At 36.0% G+C, this 15,622-nt stretch overlaps 2 protein-coding genes across 4 annotated transcripts in view; one reads left to right on the plus strand and one right to left on the minus strand.

Annotated features, from left to right (window-relative positions):
• The window catches only part of LOC107655429 (adenosine kinase-like), a 184,361-nt gene extending 175,947 nt beyond the window's left edge, over positions 1 to 8,414 (minus strand). For 2 of the 3 annotated variants that reach the window (XM_016442914.1, XM_016442911.1), the window contains exons 1-2: positions 8,182 to 8,414; positions 798 to 872 (exon numbers count right to left, since the gene is read on the minus strand). In XM_016442914.1, the coding sequence (XP_016298400.1) occupies positions 798 to 872; positions 8,182 to 8,237 (131 nt within the window). In that variant the 5' untranslated portion in view covers positions 8,238 to 8,414. Of the gene's footprint in view, positions 1 to 797; positions 873 to 2,098; positions 2,167 to 8,181 lie in introns of those variants that run through there. The other variant, XM_016442913.1, reaches the window with a different exon arrangement.
• Positions 8,415 to 8,772: 358 nt separating this feature from the next.
• LOC107655430 (AP-3 complex subunit mu-1) lies at positions 8,773 to 14,004 on the plus strand. Its single transcript, XM_016442915.1, has 9 exons — positions 8,773 to 9,077; positions 10,046 to 10,326; positions 10,513 to 10,684; positions 10,760 to 10,897; positions 11,020 to 11,105; positions 11,659 to 11,792; positions 11,896 to 12,103; positions 12,241 to 12,385; positions 13,042 to 14,004. The coding sequence occupies exons 2-9, from the start codon at positions 10,054 to 10,056 to the stop codon at positions 13,140 to 13,142; spliced, it is 1,257 nt and encodes a 418-aa protein (XP_016298401.1). The 5' UTR covers positions 8,773 to 9,077; positions 10,046 to 10,053; the 3' UTR covers positions 13,143 to 14,004.
• The last annotated feature ends 1,618 nt before the right edge of the window (positions 14,005 to 15,622 follow it).

The following is a 15,622-nucleotide window of genomic DNA, read 5'->3' on the forward strand; positions in this document are numbered from 1 at the left end:
ATAGAGTAGTTACATTTTTTTTTACAATTCTATTGCTCTGTTTTAAAAAGATTATAAAAAATTTCAATAATTATCGATACCAAACGCTATGAAACATTATATCGTTGATACATTTTTTTAGCTATATCGCCCAGCCCTACCTGGTGCATTCTACAATTTGATCTGATCAGCTCATACATTTCCGAATGAAGTACTCACAAATGAAGTGATCGAATATACAAAATCAGATCAAAACATTTAGACCTGCAATTTTTTTTTAAATGGTTTAGAAAGGTCAGATCAGGTTTCCAACTACTGAACACATCTGTTTAGTGAAACCGCTCTAAGTGTGCCACCTCACAGCCACGGTAAGGCAAGGATGCTATTGGCAAGGGCACTGCCACTGTGTTTGCGGTTATGTAATGGAGAGGGTATTGTTTTATGACTAGTGCTAGAATGGCACTCTGTGAGTAGGCCTACGTGTCAAACAGGAGATTTCCTCTCACCCGCGGAGTGTCCATGGCACATGCCGCCTCCTTAAAGAACAAGGACACTTGGCCTATTAAATGTAGTAGGTTTAATTTCTTTACAAAGAAGAAAGAAAAAGAATATTATGATCCCAAAATCTACTGGGCTTCCAGCGTCTCTTCAAATCTAATATGGGCTGACCAAAGATCAACCACTCAGTGACGTTAAAAAAAAAAGAGGTTTTAGTTCACATGTCACGATACACTGATACAAATGCAAACGTACAGCAGTGCCTAGCCATGTCATCAATTAGATTCAAATCCAATTGATTTTAAAGAGACATGACTTACTTGTCTAGAAAGTCTTTGTCCACCACAGCACAGATGTCAAGCAGGGGGTTTCCCATCCCGAAAAGGGTATTTTGACTGCAAAAAAACAAAGACATGCGTGTCCAGTTAAGACATTAGGAAAACATCTGAGTAGTTCTGACAACAGACGTAAGCAGAGTTACACTAGAATCATATGCACAGGCCCTTTGTGATTCACTTGCATGATGTGTCTTCTAAAAATACCAGGGACATTTCTTTGACCAAACAGACTATTTTCAGCATTTTCCTATAAAAATTTAAAAAATGTGCATACTCGAGCATTTTTGTCTTGAGGGACTTTACATAACAGAAATTCATAAACATAGAAGATCCATTCAAGCATAAACTACAGCACATTACACAATCGAAAAAGCATGCAAGCATTGCTTTTTAATGAAATCCATGATGAGCTACAAGCTGGATATTTTGTCTATCAGATGCAGAAATACTCGTTGTTTGTTTAGCCAGACACAAATAGTTTTAAAGCAGAAAAGCATGTCATAAATGTTTCAAACTAGGCACTAAAACATTTAAGAAAGCATTAGACAGTCACCACATCTAACAAACCAAGCATTCAAGCACGTGGCTGAGTGACTGACCGTTCATTCACCCTGGATGAAACATGTGTGGTGGATACCCTAAGATTAAAACTTTGCCTCTAATCGAGTGTTGACAGATGTGATAAAATTCCTTTGCAATGAGTAATGATAAAAGCCTGCATGTCTTTCCATAACATATTATTCTTTATTATTAATGTAAACAAATAAGGGAGCACTTCCAAATACTACAAGGAATGAGCCATGATTTCTATTGACACAAATTAGCAGGCAACAAAACGTGTCTAAATGATCATTTGCACTGCTACATTCAAAGAAAGACAATTGTTTAGTGCAGGTTATGGGGAACGTGTGAATAAGCACACGTGTCAGTGTGGGAGTTTGTGAAGCTTGTGGTGCTCTAAAACAGATGTTTAGGGGGTGCTGTTCAGTGCATAAAGAAATTTATGAATATCATTTCTGTAGTGACTTAATCTCTGTACAACTAAAAGTAAAAAAAAACAGCCATCCCAGAAACACGGTAAATAAGCAAACTATCCAGAAAACTATATAGCATCACATCTTGTGAGCTTCCATTAGCCAAAACATCACCAAATTCTCTTAAAACGCCATGCTATTTGAGTTGGAAAATTTGTTTTTATTTACATTATGGGCTAACAAAATTATAAAACTTATAAAATTCCATATATAGCTGAATAGGTGTCTGACTATCCAGTGTAGTCCTATCTGGCTGTAGGCATGAGGAATGCTTGAGGTGATGCTCAGTGGAGTTTAATGACAGTCAGACAGCGGTCTGCAATGTTAGTACAGAGACGCAAGAGTATGGCGTGCACTCCGTGCCAAAATCAAACGTTCGAACGACCGACCGACCGATCGAACGTCAAACCAAACGTCTGTCCGAACGTCTTGAGCTTTGTGCGTCTTACACTGCAGGTGACCCACGTGACGACCAGACGTGACGTCAGCGTCTTGAAATTAGCTGGTTTTTAAACATTTAAGGAGTCACGATGCTGTGTAAAGACTATAAATGGACATTACAAGCATTACAATAAAGATATTTTATACATAAAAGAATACTATAGTAGCTATATGTGTCCCATATTTCTGTCGACTGAACCAGCCATGCCATTAATTATGAATTTATCAGTCTTTTGCACACGAAAGTCAATTTTTGCATATAAATATTATGCCAAATAAAAACAGAAAATCGAGCTTATATGCACCTTCATCAAGAGATCGGGTTAGCCTACAACAATTAATTAGGCTATTTTACAAATGGGAATACAACGAATTCATGACAATGTTTTATGTTCAAGCTACCCATACAATTTATAGTGAAAAGTTCTTTAAAAGCATCTGGAATGCAATAAAGAAAATGCTAATTATATTCGGCCCTGTTTTAGGCTTTTGCTTATTTTTATATTTTACACATCCATCAATTATCGTGATGAAAAAAATTACTAGCCATCTCCTCATTGGACGTGCCTTTAGTGAGAAATGCATCTTTAGGGATTACATGAAAGAGTTTATATTTTCAATTTGAATTATTTTGTTTTAAAGTAGTAATTTAAAGCTTTCTATAGATATATATTTTTATCATGTCTGTGAGGCAATTCGCTGTTTCAGTTCATCATTGTGAAGCGCTCCTGTTCAAGACCGAGATGGCAGAATGCGCATTCCGTTTTCCTATTTATTTGATAAAAGCACGTTTTGTTGATATTGTGAGTGCCCACAAATAAAAGTAGACCCTTTACAGTTCCAAATGATGTACTAATCTTATCTTTATGAGCAAAAATGACCACGTATTTTAGGTTGTTTCCACTGTTAGAAAAAAATGCAAGTGATCGCACTGGTGCCTCCATGTCCTGCAAAGCGTACTTCAACTGCCTTCCACTCTCCACACAAACGACTGGATATGCGTCTAACAGAGCGCATTTATCTATAGGTTAAATGTTTAAACTAACATTTGTGATATGCTTGAACTGTTATATTTCTATAGATTTTATTTTACGCAAGTCGTGATGATTTGAGAAGGCTAAATTGATCAAACATAGGCTATGCTCAACTCACTGTCTGCCGCTGGCTGCTTGGTCGTTACTTTAAAAAAAAAACTAAAAAAAAACAACTTACATTTAACGAAGAAAAAATGCTCCAAACGTTTTTCTAAATTAACTTTATAAAAAAAAATAAACGAAATATAAATCACTTTTCCATTATATACAAAACTGAACTATTTTAATAGCCGAAACCGTAGTATAAGCTGTTTTGGTAGAAGGGGAAAAAAAGATGGGCTTGAGCCGAGAATTCTGATGAGCTGTTGGACAAGGCCAGGGTAGGGCCTATATTTGAGGCCCGTGCAGGGCTCTAGTCATGGCCGGACTTACCATTGGGCTTGAGTGGGCTGCAGCCCATGGGCCCCGCCTTGTAGAGGGCCCCGCCTTTGCCCGTTTACGTTTGTTTGATTTGATGGTTATATGCCAGTCAGAATTCAGAAATTATTAGCCGCATTTCCAATGCGCACGCAAGATCTAAACGGGCCAGCTGGGGCTACAGCTTACAACTACGACCTTCGAGGCCACAATCAAACAACATAAACTGGTATTTATGATTATTTCACATAGAAGGACACACGTATTGAATCGTGTCTGCACCGATTGGTTTGTTATCACATGGCTACTTAACAGCCCCATTAAGCCTTTAGCCCCAAAGAGCGCACATTTAGAAAGATGATAAATTCTCAAATGTTTCATTGTTTCACCTCATTTCTTTACAGAGAATGATTCTATAGTACTATAACCTATTAATGTTCCACTAAATTATGCGATCATCTGATGAGTTTTGAGCACTCTCTCTTGCAAAGTTAAATGAATCAGCTTTTTAAACGAATAGGTTGATTCAACTCACTCATTAAGACAGTAACTTGCTGCCACCTACTGGCGGTTAAAGTTTCATATTTTAAAAAGTAGCTTATTTCATTTTTGCAATCATTTAATATTTCTACATTAAAATGTTATATTTAAACTTAACATTATGCACAATCCATCTATGAATTTTGTTGATAGTGATTTCATTTGATTGTTAATAGCCAGCATGTCTTTTTATTCAATTGAATTGATTGATTAAATAAGAACCTCACATAAGGGGACACAGATATGATAACTTTTATAATACTAATAAGCCAACATCTCTGGCTTTTTTGTTGTTGTTGTTGTTGCTCAAAGTTATTTCAGGGTTTTGATCTCTCAACTGAGAAAACACATCCTGTTTATTATAATGAATATTTAATATTACATTTAAACTTTAACTATAGCCTAGACATGTTGCATATTAACTGTACTATTTATGAACCTCAAGGCATATGTTTGTGTATTTTGTGTTACTCCATAATGATGTTCTATTTGAGGGCATTTGTAGTGTAGGTATAGGGCCCAAACATAACCTCATGCCCAGGGGCCAAGTCCTGCCCTGCATGTGACAAACCTAGTCCACTTCATCCAACGCTGTTTTGTTCTCTGTTATTTTTATCTGCGAGCATGCTCTTGATAGATGTATTTTACCAATTTGTTGAGTTTGAAACATGACACATTCGTTCTGCTCTCACTGATCATTTGGTCCTACCCAAAAAAGGGAAGAAATCCTGCAGGCGCCCCTGCTTGCTGTACTTAAAGTATTTAAAGAAAATCGTTGTAGACTATTCGACTAAGTCGTTCTGAGTGATAAATTGAAAAAGCTCCCACCTGTATATCATGACTAAACAAAATAACATGTAATTTACTTGAGGTTCTGCTATAAATGAGTCTATTAGAAACATTAATTTAAATGAATTAATTATACAAAAAATTGTTTGAAATTAATGAAGACTTCCTCCTGAGTTTTTGAACGGAAGTCCTGAATGACTGTTATTAAAGGTCATTTAGTCATTTTGATCACGGCTGCTAAAAAAACATCAGTGCTTATATCTGGATCATGAACTGTTACCCCAATACTTACTTTATTATTACATGTTTTCCACACAGAAATACCAATCTTTTAATGATTAATCGTGCATATGTAGATCTATTTTTGTGTGTCACATTTGTACCAGACCTCAAAGTAACCCATAAAGTAAACCAGCCCCCGCTACCGCGATCCATGCTGTTTTATTGCCTTTTTAGGAGGACAAATTGGTCTTTCAATGTTCCTCACTTAAGTTTTTTAAAAACATTAAAAACATGCATAAAAATAAATACATAATATCAAACAAATAACAATAACAAATAACTAATAAAAGTGGATAAAATATAAGCATGATCTTTTATTTTCAAAGACTAAAGAGAAATATCAATACTGACTGAATCTTAATAAAATTACTAAATTATCATCATTTAGGCCTAATCAGTTAAATCTGTAAATTCTTTAAACAGACTAAACTTTGTATTTAAGGTTCGTTGATTTTCAAGTCTTCCACATACAAACAATGAGCCAGAACTAAATTATTGATCATTTGCATAAAATCATATATAACACGTTCCTACACGTACACGTGTTGTTAACACGTTCCAATGGCGACCAGTGGAAGAGCAAGTAACCGATCGTGTTCCCAACGTGTTGTTTACGTGTGAAGACACGTTGTAACACATTTGTGTTTTTCTTACCTTACTGTAAGCTCTTTTACTTCAGTTGTGTCCTCCAAAATAGTCAAAATTTGATTTTTGCAATGGCTGATTTAGAAATTACATGCAGTGTATTATTAAAGTTAAAGCAGCAGAGGGTATTATATACAAACCGGGCATGCTTTAACGGTTAATTTGGAAAAGTAGGAGATACTCCACATATTTTTTCAGGATTCTTTGATGAATAGAAAGTTCAAAATAACAGCATTATATTTGAAATATGATCTTTTTTAACATTACAAATGTCTTTACTGGCACTTTTGATCAATTTAATTAGTCCTTGTTGAATAAAAGTGTGTGTGTGTGTGTGTTTGAAAACAATTAATATTTGGGATAATATGACAAGCGCTCAGCGTGCCCGATCTGGCTCTGCACCAGGCAAAGCGCGAAGCGGATTTAAATTCAGCGGTTGATGAAGTGACGCACTGAAAGTTCTAATCACAGCGGTGTGATCATACGCTTCAGGGACCAGCCAAGACTGATCACACCGGTGTGATCGTACGCGTCAAAGGGTTAAAGCATGTCAACATATTCTGTTACACCAAATACACAAAATATTAACTATTTTAATATTGAACAAATTAATAAAAAATTAATATTTTCTTAGTGTTTTTAAACCTGTACATGTAATGACAACTCCCAATATTTATAATTTTTGGCAAAAAAAAAATTTTTAATTGCTGTATAGTATGTAGTTTAATATTCCTGACATAAATGTTCTCAATATGACAGTATGTCAATTTTTGAAAATTGTAACCTTTGTTGGAAAAGTAAATAAATTATTTGTTTGGTTGTTATATATAACACTGTGAACATTGTATAATACTATAAACAATAAAAACGTACAGTATGTCTGCTCTTTGATACTAAAACATACTCAAGCACAGGATTCAGAAAAAAAATATTTTAGTGTCGTTTTAGGTGAACGATATCTATATGCATTGCCTGTAAAGTCCATTTATAGCTTTTACACAGCAGCATGTCTCTTTACATGTTTAAAAACCAGCTAATTGACGTCGCGTCAGGTCGTCACGTGGGTCACCCGCTCCATAAGACGCTCAAAGTACAAGATGTTCCGATAGATGTTCGGTTTGTCGTTCGATCGGTAGGTCGGCCGTTCGATTTTGGCATGGAGTGCGCGCCATACAAGAGCACCTGGCTGCTGATTGGCTGAACGCGCAGCAGCATCGACTGCTGATTGGCTGACTAATAGGAGGGGCTCAGTTGTTCCCCGTTTAAGCTTTTTGTGGGTAAAAATGTGGGGCCAAATGTAAAAATAAACCTAAATGTACATATTAAACGTAAATACTACACTTGCCACCCAATATGCAAATACAAACAATAATGCCCAATATCCAGCTGTGACCTAACCGTATTCATACATGACAGTGTGCAAGCATTGACATCTATTCTCAATGGCCATTAGACGAATGACTAACGTTACGGTAACTTACATTAGTCATGACTGATATTTCGTTATGACAACACTGCTAAAGGCACCGCATGTCTGAGAAAGCGGGTGTCAATAGGTTTGGGACAGAAATACCAGCCGGACAATGATCTACACAATATGCAACCAACATTTGTGCATCGAGCATAAACTATATTGTGTATTCATGCATGTATTTATGTTATATATGCATGCGTGTTCCTTAATTTTGTGGCAGCATACAGCAGGGAGACTTTTTGTGCAGCAGAGCCCGACTGCATAACAAAAGACACGTGGAGCCGGAGGGACGCACTCCAGTGGTCGATATAAAACACTCAAGGACAACGGATGTTCAAAAGCATCATACGTACTCACCAGTCGCCTATGTATAATTAAAGTGATTGTGGAACGCTTTGGATGTTGTTCACTCATAAAGAAATGCCACATGATCACGAGTTTGCGATTTAGGCTTTGCAGCATAACCGAACTGAGTCATCGGCATTGCTCTATAATGGGAAAATGCCCGATATATTCCTCTCCAATGCAACAACAATGTGCTTTTGAGAGAAAGCACTGAATTGACAGCACATGGACTTTAAGTGACACGCAGACTAGACCTCTGACCCAAAAGTGCTCGCAAACAAACCACCCCGTGTTTAATAAAATACCAAACACACGTTTGACTCTGTCATTCTACACTGTTCAGCCGATGCTTGTGTTTACTGTACCTGAGCTTTTTTTCCTCGAGTTTAATCCTCTTGGGTTTAGGTTCATCGGACGCCATGCTGTATTAGAGGTCTCTAGACACCTTGTTGAGCATCTGGAGACGAGGCAGGCGGATAGTTCTTTTGAATTGAATCTTTTCACTGAATCGATTCACAAAACCGTTCAGATCTATTCCTTCACGAACCGGACTGAAACGGTCCGAGCTGTTCTCACGGACCCACTGAACTGAGAATTGTGTCTCTCGATCACATCCGTTTCGTAATGTGCCGAGGACCGATGAGTGAGCTGCTAATAAAAGCATTCGATTTCCTGTTCAGTGAGTCAGTAAATATCGCGAGTGAACCGAAGATTTGACTAACATGGTGGAAGTTACTTTAATAGCCAAATAACAGAAATGTTACAAATAAATCCTACTGCAAATGTATGAATTTGTAAATTAACTCCCATTTTAATAAATGTTAATCAAAAAACGTAATAAACAGACTGTTTCTACACGCCAGGAACCACGTGATAATGTAAAGAACCAGTGGATCTGTTCATTTGACTGTTCTTTGAAAAGAGTTGTTCAAAAGAACCGATTTGGGGAAATGATTCTAGCCGTGGAGAGGAAAATTTACCACAGCACATAGCTGTCCCTGTGTATTGCCGGAACAAAAAATACATTCCCAAACTAATATAAACTTTAATTAAACACGTGCTTTGCAGAGGTATCATTTAACATCTTTGACCTTAAGCTTTTTTCACGAGAAGCGATTGTTTGTGTTTTAAAACTACTTTAATATAAATTGGCGACAGGCTTAGATTCGAACGCATGAACCGTGAAGGAGGAGTGACACATCTGCCACATTGCAAGCGGGGGATACTGCCCGAAAACATTAATCGAGACAGCTGTCTATAGGTAAGTATTGTTTAGAAATAAATAAGTTTAGATATGTGTAGTTATGAATAACCCACTGCCCGTGTTTGTTCGCCTGAACATTATAGCCTTAAATAATAGGTAGATATAGGATATCCTGTAACTCTTCTTTCAGGAAACAAAACTTTATGCTTTTGTTTTTAGTATTTGCTGGGTAATTATTGTTCATGTTAGCTATCACACAGTCCTGCATTGTCTTTAAAATTCTAGTAATATCTGTTACAAGTTTGTTTGCGACCAGCGCAAATAGATAGGTTTGAAATTGAAATTGTATGATAAAGTTGTTTGCACAGAGCTAAGGACCTGAAATGTAGCTTCATAAAGTGCACAGTGAACAACATTTATACCTAACCTCTGGTAAATATAATTTCTTTTCAAATTAATTATTTATTTTTATTATTTAAGTGATTATAGAGGGATAAACGTTGATATAATATGGATAATATTGTAATCTGCTTTAAAGCCACTAACTAATTACTGTAAGCAATAAGAATATTGTTTTATTTCTTATATAGAGTATTTAACTTGGATAGTGAAGCAGATTAGGAAGATATGGCGTAAAACAATAAATGGGTAAATGGTGGTGGTTGAGGAGATTCCCCCCTTTCATGTAAAGCGCTATATAAATGTAACAAATTATTATTATTATAAATAAATTTGTGTGTGAGTTTACCTAGCATAATGTTCTCATGTACACTTTGATTATTCACTTAAATACTAAGTTTTATTATTGTACATGAATATAAAATATGGGTTTAATGAGTATTATTTCCCCAACAGTTATCCCAACAACTCTTTTATATTTAGTTTGTATAACCAGTGTTATAAAAATTCTTTGTCTTCTAGGCATATATCTCTCCACACACTGGAATAACATAATAGCTCATACCTGCTGTTAGCAAAGTGACTCTCATTCTCATTGTCCCATTTTCATTCTGTTGAAATTCCAGCCCTCATCATGATTCACAGCTTGTTTCTGATAAACAATGCTGGTGATTTATTCCTGGAGAAACACTGGAAGAGTGTCATAAGCCGCTCCGTCTGCGATTATTTTTTCGAAGCACGAGAGAAGGCAGTGGAACCTGACAATGTGCCTCCTGTCATCCGCACCCCTCATCACTATCTCATAAACATCTACCGTGAGAAGATCTTCTTTGTTTCTGTCATCCAAACAGAAGTGCCTCCACTCTTTGTAATAGAATTTCTGCATCGAGTCGCAGAGACATTTCAGGTATCAATAACCCACTGACGGTGTGGCGTAGAAAATATATCCTAACATACGCTACGGTCAAAAGTTTGGGTTCAGTAAGATTTTAAAAATAATTAATGCTTTTATTCAGAAAACTTGGTGTGCGTTTTATTGGAGATGTTTTGAATATGTGTTGAATAATATGGTGCTTTATAATCATTTATGCAGGACTATTTTGGAGAATGTTCTGAGACCACTATCAAGGATAATGTGGTCATAGTCTATGAGCTCTTGGAGGAAATGTTGGATAACGGCTTCCCCCTCGCTACAGAATCCAACATCTTGAAAGAACTCATCAGACCTCCCACAATCCTGCGATCGATGGTCAACACCATCACAGGTAAGACACCACATGCCTGAGTGTTTTGTTTATGGCCATGTGATGTTGAGAATCTAAATGATTCATAATCTTCAGGCAGTAGTAATGTTGGCGAAACCCTCCCTACTGGTCAGCTCTCCAATATTCCATGGAGAAGAGCAGGTGTGAAATATACCAATAATGAGGCTTACTTTGATGTGGTGGAAGAAATCGATGCCATCCTGGATAAATCTGGTAAGAATATTTTGGTGCTAATTTTCAGTTTGATTTCACAGTTAGATTGTTCACGTCATTGCATAATACTGGAGGTATGTACTTCCTTTCAAGGTTAATGTTGGTGTACTCTTCTGTTTCAGGAACTACAGTTTTTGCAGAAATCCAGGGAGTTATTGATGCTTGTGTCAAGCTTTCTGGAATGCCAGACCTTACCCTCTCATTTATGGTGTGTTATATTAAAAAAGTTGTGATGAAACCAAATTAGCGACCTGTCTTTTCTTTCATATTATGATGTATTATTGGGAAAATGTAGGGTGGAGAATTGGATCTGTCCATTGGTTGTTAATTAGATTTTGAGATGTGGCCATTGCACTCAAAAATGAAAGCAGATGAATGCAAGCTTGTAGGAGCTGTGTTTAAGTGGGCTGCCGTTTTCACCAAAAGGTCCAGTTATGACATTTTCTTTAAATATTATGAGGTCAATATAAATAAATGAAACGCACACAGTCAGATCAATTGTTCACAATAACTATAACATGCATTTAAAAAATGCACCTGAGGATTGAGTATCTTGAGGAAAGAAAGATGAAGCATTATACACAGTATACTCTTATCTAAAACTATTGTAATCAACATTTCTTTAATTTTACAATTATTATGCATGCAGCTTTTATGATCTCATTTTAATCAAGGGACTATATGGCACATGTACTTTTCAGCATATTTTTGCAAGGAAAACACTTTTTTTTTTAACAAAACTGTATGTTCCCCATCCACAGAACCCCAGGCTCCTGGACGACGTGAGCTTTCATCCGTGCGTCCGTTATAAGAGATGGGAAAGTGAGAGAGTTATCTCCTTCATTCCCCCCGATGGAAACTTTCAGCTCATGTCGTATCACATCAGTGCGCAAAAGTAAGCGTTTTGATCTGAAGTAAATGGTTTAGCAATAAACTTAAAACATGTATTAAAGATTTTTAGATATTGCCCATTAAAAGTTTTTTACCTGTTTTTGCAGCCTCGTAGCAATCCCGATATATGTGAAGCAGAACATCAGTTTCTTTGAGACTGGATCTTCAGGAAGACTGGACATCGCTGTGGGTCCCAAGCAGACCATGGGAAAGACTGTGGAGTGTTTGGTAGTGACCGTACACATGCCCAAAGTGGTTCTCAGTGCCAACCTCAGTGCGACTCAGGGAACCTACAACTATGACCCCGTCACAAAGGTCAGATGCAACTCTGTTTTCCATTTTCATTGACTTATTGTAGTTGTGTTATTCTAGTAATGTCACAGCTTTTGGTCATTTGAAACATTATTTTTCCCTTCGATTTTTGGCTAATAGTTCTGACTGTTGTCTTGTAGATTTTGTTGTGGGATATAGGGAAACTTAACCCCCAGAAGCTTCCCAATCTGAAAGGAAGTCTAAGTCTGCAGTCTGGAGCTCCTAAACCAGAGGAGAACCCAAGTCTGAACATTGACCTGAAAATCCAGCAGTTAGCCATCTCAGGTAGGCTAGGGTCCTTTATCAGCTTTGGTCGTTATTCATCGCCAGCAGGACCTTGTGATAAACCGTTGTTATTAACACACTTTTAAAAAGCATAATAAGCTGCTATAACCCTATTTAATTTATTATTTGTTCACTTTTTTTTTTCTACATTTATTTTCATCTCCTTCCACATGTTTGTATGTGATCGCTGAAATACGCTACCATCAAATGCTTAGGGTTAATACATTTTTTTAAAAGACTTTTTACTTTTATTCAGCAAGGATGCATTAAATTGATCAAAAATGACTGTAAAGATATTCAGAATGACACAAAAGATTTATATATATATATTTTTAAGAAAAAAAGGCTTTTGAACTTTCTGTTAAGCGTTAAAGCTTCACAAGTTTATATAAAATGATCATATGATCCAATGAGCATTGAGAATGCAATGAGAATGACATTGAAAGAAATCTGATCTTTTGTAGAGAGGGAGTTCACATGGTCGATGTCACAAGCTTGCTTATTTGAATAATGACTTAGAAATAGTGTACAAAATCCTAAAAACAAAAATCCCATTTTCAGACACTGTATGTTAAGCACCTTAAAATGCTGTTTTGTGTTAAAATGTGTTATATAAATACAGTTATGCTTACTTCACTCTCTCGTCTGCTTCACAGGATTGAAAGTCAATCGTCTAGACATGTACGGAGAAAAATATAAACCATTCAAGGGTGTGAAATATGTGACCAAAGCTGGGAAGTTCCAGGTCAGAACATGAGGCCAGCTGCAGAGTATCACAATGATATGCCAAAAGTTTATTAGAGGTGCCATTTTCTAAGTGACAAATCATACAGGATTGCAACCTTGTGCACAGTCTCCCTTTATTTTTTAAAACATCGCAGTTACATTTGTTACTGTAATTTTGATCTTTCTTGTTTTGTGGGAAGTAACTGGCAATTTGCAAGAAGTTAAAGTCTTTCCATTGGAGAGTATTGGGAGAGCATTTTCTTTGGGAATCTTCATATCATCAACATTCCATTAATGTATTAACACTGTATTGTGTTTGACTTAAGGTATGGTAAATCTCTGCCAGAAACACATTACATTAATCACAATACTGGTCTACAGTCTTTGATATTGGCACAACACAATACCTGAGTTTCTGCACATATTCACAGGCCTTATTTTTTTTCCTTTAAATTTATTTTCCAGTTCAGTGGCCTTTCAATTAAAAAAAATATATATATTTTGAGGAGGCCTCACACACTCAAATGGCCTTTCTTTAAAAGAACAGTCATGCTTACAGCAGGACATATTTACAATGATGCAATCTACCGTACAAGCACATCAATGCTCAGAGGTGAATGAAAGCTGTATCTGCTTGAAAGACAATTTACACTTAAAGTAGTTTGCCACATACAAGCACTATGGAGCCATTATGAGCACAAGTGATAGATAATCTGTTCTGTTGCACTCACCTGCAGTGATACGCTAGATATGCAGGTCTGACACCTTAATTCAGTTTTGACGATTTGCACACAAGGACACACAATTGCATTATTTTGTAAAATGTCAAGGGAACTGCATTTTAAAATATGTATTTAAACCAAAAGCCTTCAGATTTATAACGTTTGTGAACAAAATGAGGTCTTTGTGTGTTTCCACTTCTGAATCATAACTGTTTATTATAGCTTCACTTGAATATGTTTGAAAGTATTAGCAATGAATGTCTTGGAAGTTACAATCAAATGAGTCCTTTAATCTCTGTCTAATTATTGAAGTGCAGTACCTTTTACAAATTAGAAAGTAACTTGTCCCTTTATTGACATATTTTGCGAATGAAGTTTCCAAACAAAACACCTTAACATAATTTTTTTTATTAATCTGAGGCACATAAGATTTCTATGTGACACTGGAAAAAGTCAACATTAGTGTCATATTTACATTCACAAAGCAGTAATTTCACCCTTTCAAAATGTCATCAGAACCCACAACATGCTATTACACATACAAATACAGCCCTGTAAACTTTCATAACGAGGCACTATATTGGGGGCTGAAAAGGTACTCTTTCAAATGTATATGTTGTAGATAAGAGTTTTTAAGTGAATGCAAGGCAGTGAAGCATCATGATAGTGTTCGTGTAGCTGTACAGAGTCAGAGTGCATCTTCAGCTAATAATGAAAAGTTTTTCATACTATGATTGCACAATTTCCACACATTTGATTCTATACTGTAAATTTACTGTCCTTAAAACGGCAGTTCACGCAAAAATTCAAAATCTGTAAATTACTCATTAACCTGTATGACTGACTGGTTTTTGTCCATACATTGAAAGTCAGTAGGGTCCAAAACAACATGTTCTGGACCCCACTGACTTTCATTGCATAGACAAAAACATTTTCAGTTTTAGAACAACATGAGGGTGTCGACAGACTTTTCATTTTTGGGGAAACTACGCCTTTTAAGCATCTCCAAACACATAGGTATCACATATAAACAAGCCACCTGGGTCTTGTTACCCATTCTATTTAAATGGGTGAAAACATTAAGACAACTCCATCATCGATATACTACAATCGCAAACAGAATCACACTGAGAGAAACGTACAAAATTACAGCTGTAAACTGAGCTGAGAGAGTTCAACTGTTGTGAGGATTGTGCTTTTCAGTTAAGAAATTTAAATAATCATTCACTCTCTCACAAGCTTAACAGAAAGAAGAGTTAAGTGTGGATAAAGTATAAAGAATTTCAGTGTTAACTATCCAAGCTTTCACATGTCTATATAGATTTACACCATAGATGTGTTCATTTGATAGCTAATGGATATTAAGTGTAAAAAATCAACCATGCCATGCAAAATACATCTCTGTAATGGCATGACCCATCAAAAAAGGCATCATCATATTTAATAAATGGCTAAGCAAAAGTCCATTATAAATATTAGCAAATAACAGTTAATTATAGTGAATTATAACTTAAAAACAACCAGCCAAAGGGTTTGTGAATAGCAAAGTAAAACTTACAACATTGTCTGTGTTGTATATTTGCGACTAAAAAGTGATCTGTGATAATGTTCTGATGAAATATAAAAAATATAAATATATACATTTTCAATAAGAAAATTTAATTGTCAGAAACTAATTTAAAGTAAATTTCATCATGAACTCCAACATTGTTCGAGAGAGGTATCATGCCATTTTTCTCCAGTACAAAATAGAAAACTTCTTCATGCAAAAAAAAAATATCTATATATA

Source organism: Sinocyclocheilus anshuiensis, unplaced genomic scaffold (genome assembly GCF_001515605.1).
Source record: "Sinocyclocheilus anshuiensis isolate Anshui unplaced genomic scaffold, SAMN03320099.WGS_v1.1 scaffold763, whole genome shotgun sequence".
Taxonomy (NCBI): Eukaryota; Metazoa; Chordata; class Actinopteri; order Cypriniformes; family Cyprinidae; genus Sinocyclocheilus; species Sinocyclocheilus anshuiensis.

Coding starts and splice junctions, on each gene's coding strand:
- LOC107655430 (XM_016442915.1), top strand. CDS start 10,054: ATGATTCACAGCTTGTTTCTGATAAACAATGCTGGTGATTTATTCCTG. Junction 10,898..11,019: donor TGCCATCCTGGATAAATCTG/GTAAGAATATTT, acceptor CTTCTGTTTCAG/GAACTACAGTTTTTGCAGAA. Junction 12,104..12,240: donor ACTATGACCCCGTCACAAAG/GTCAGATGCAAC, acceptor GTTGTCTTGTAG/ATTTTGTTGTGGGATATAGG.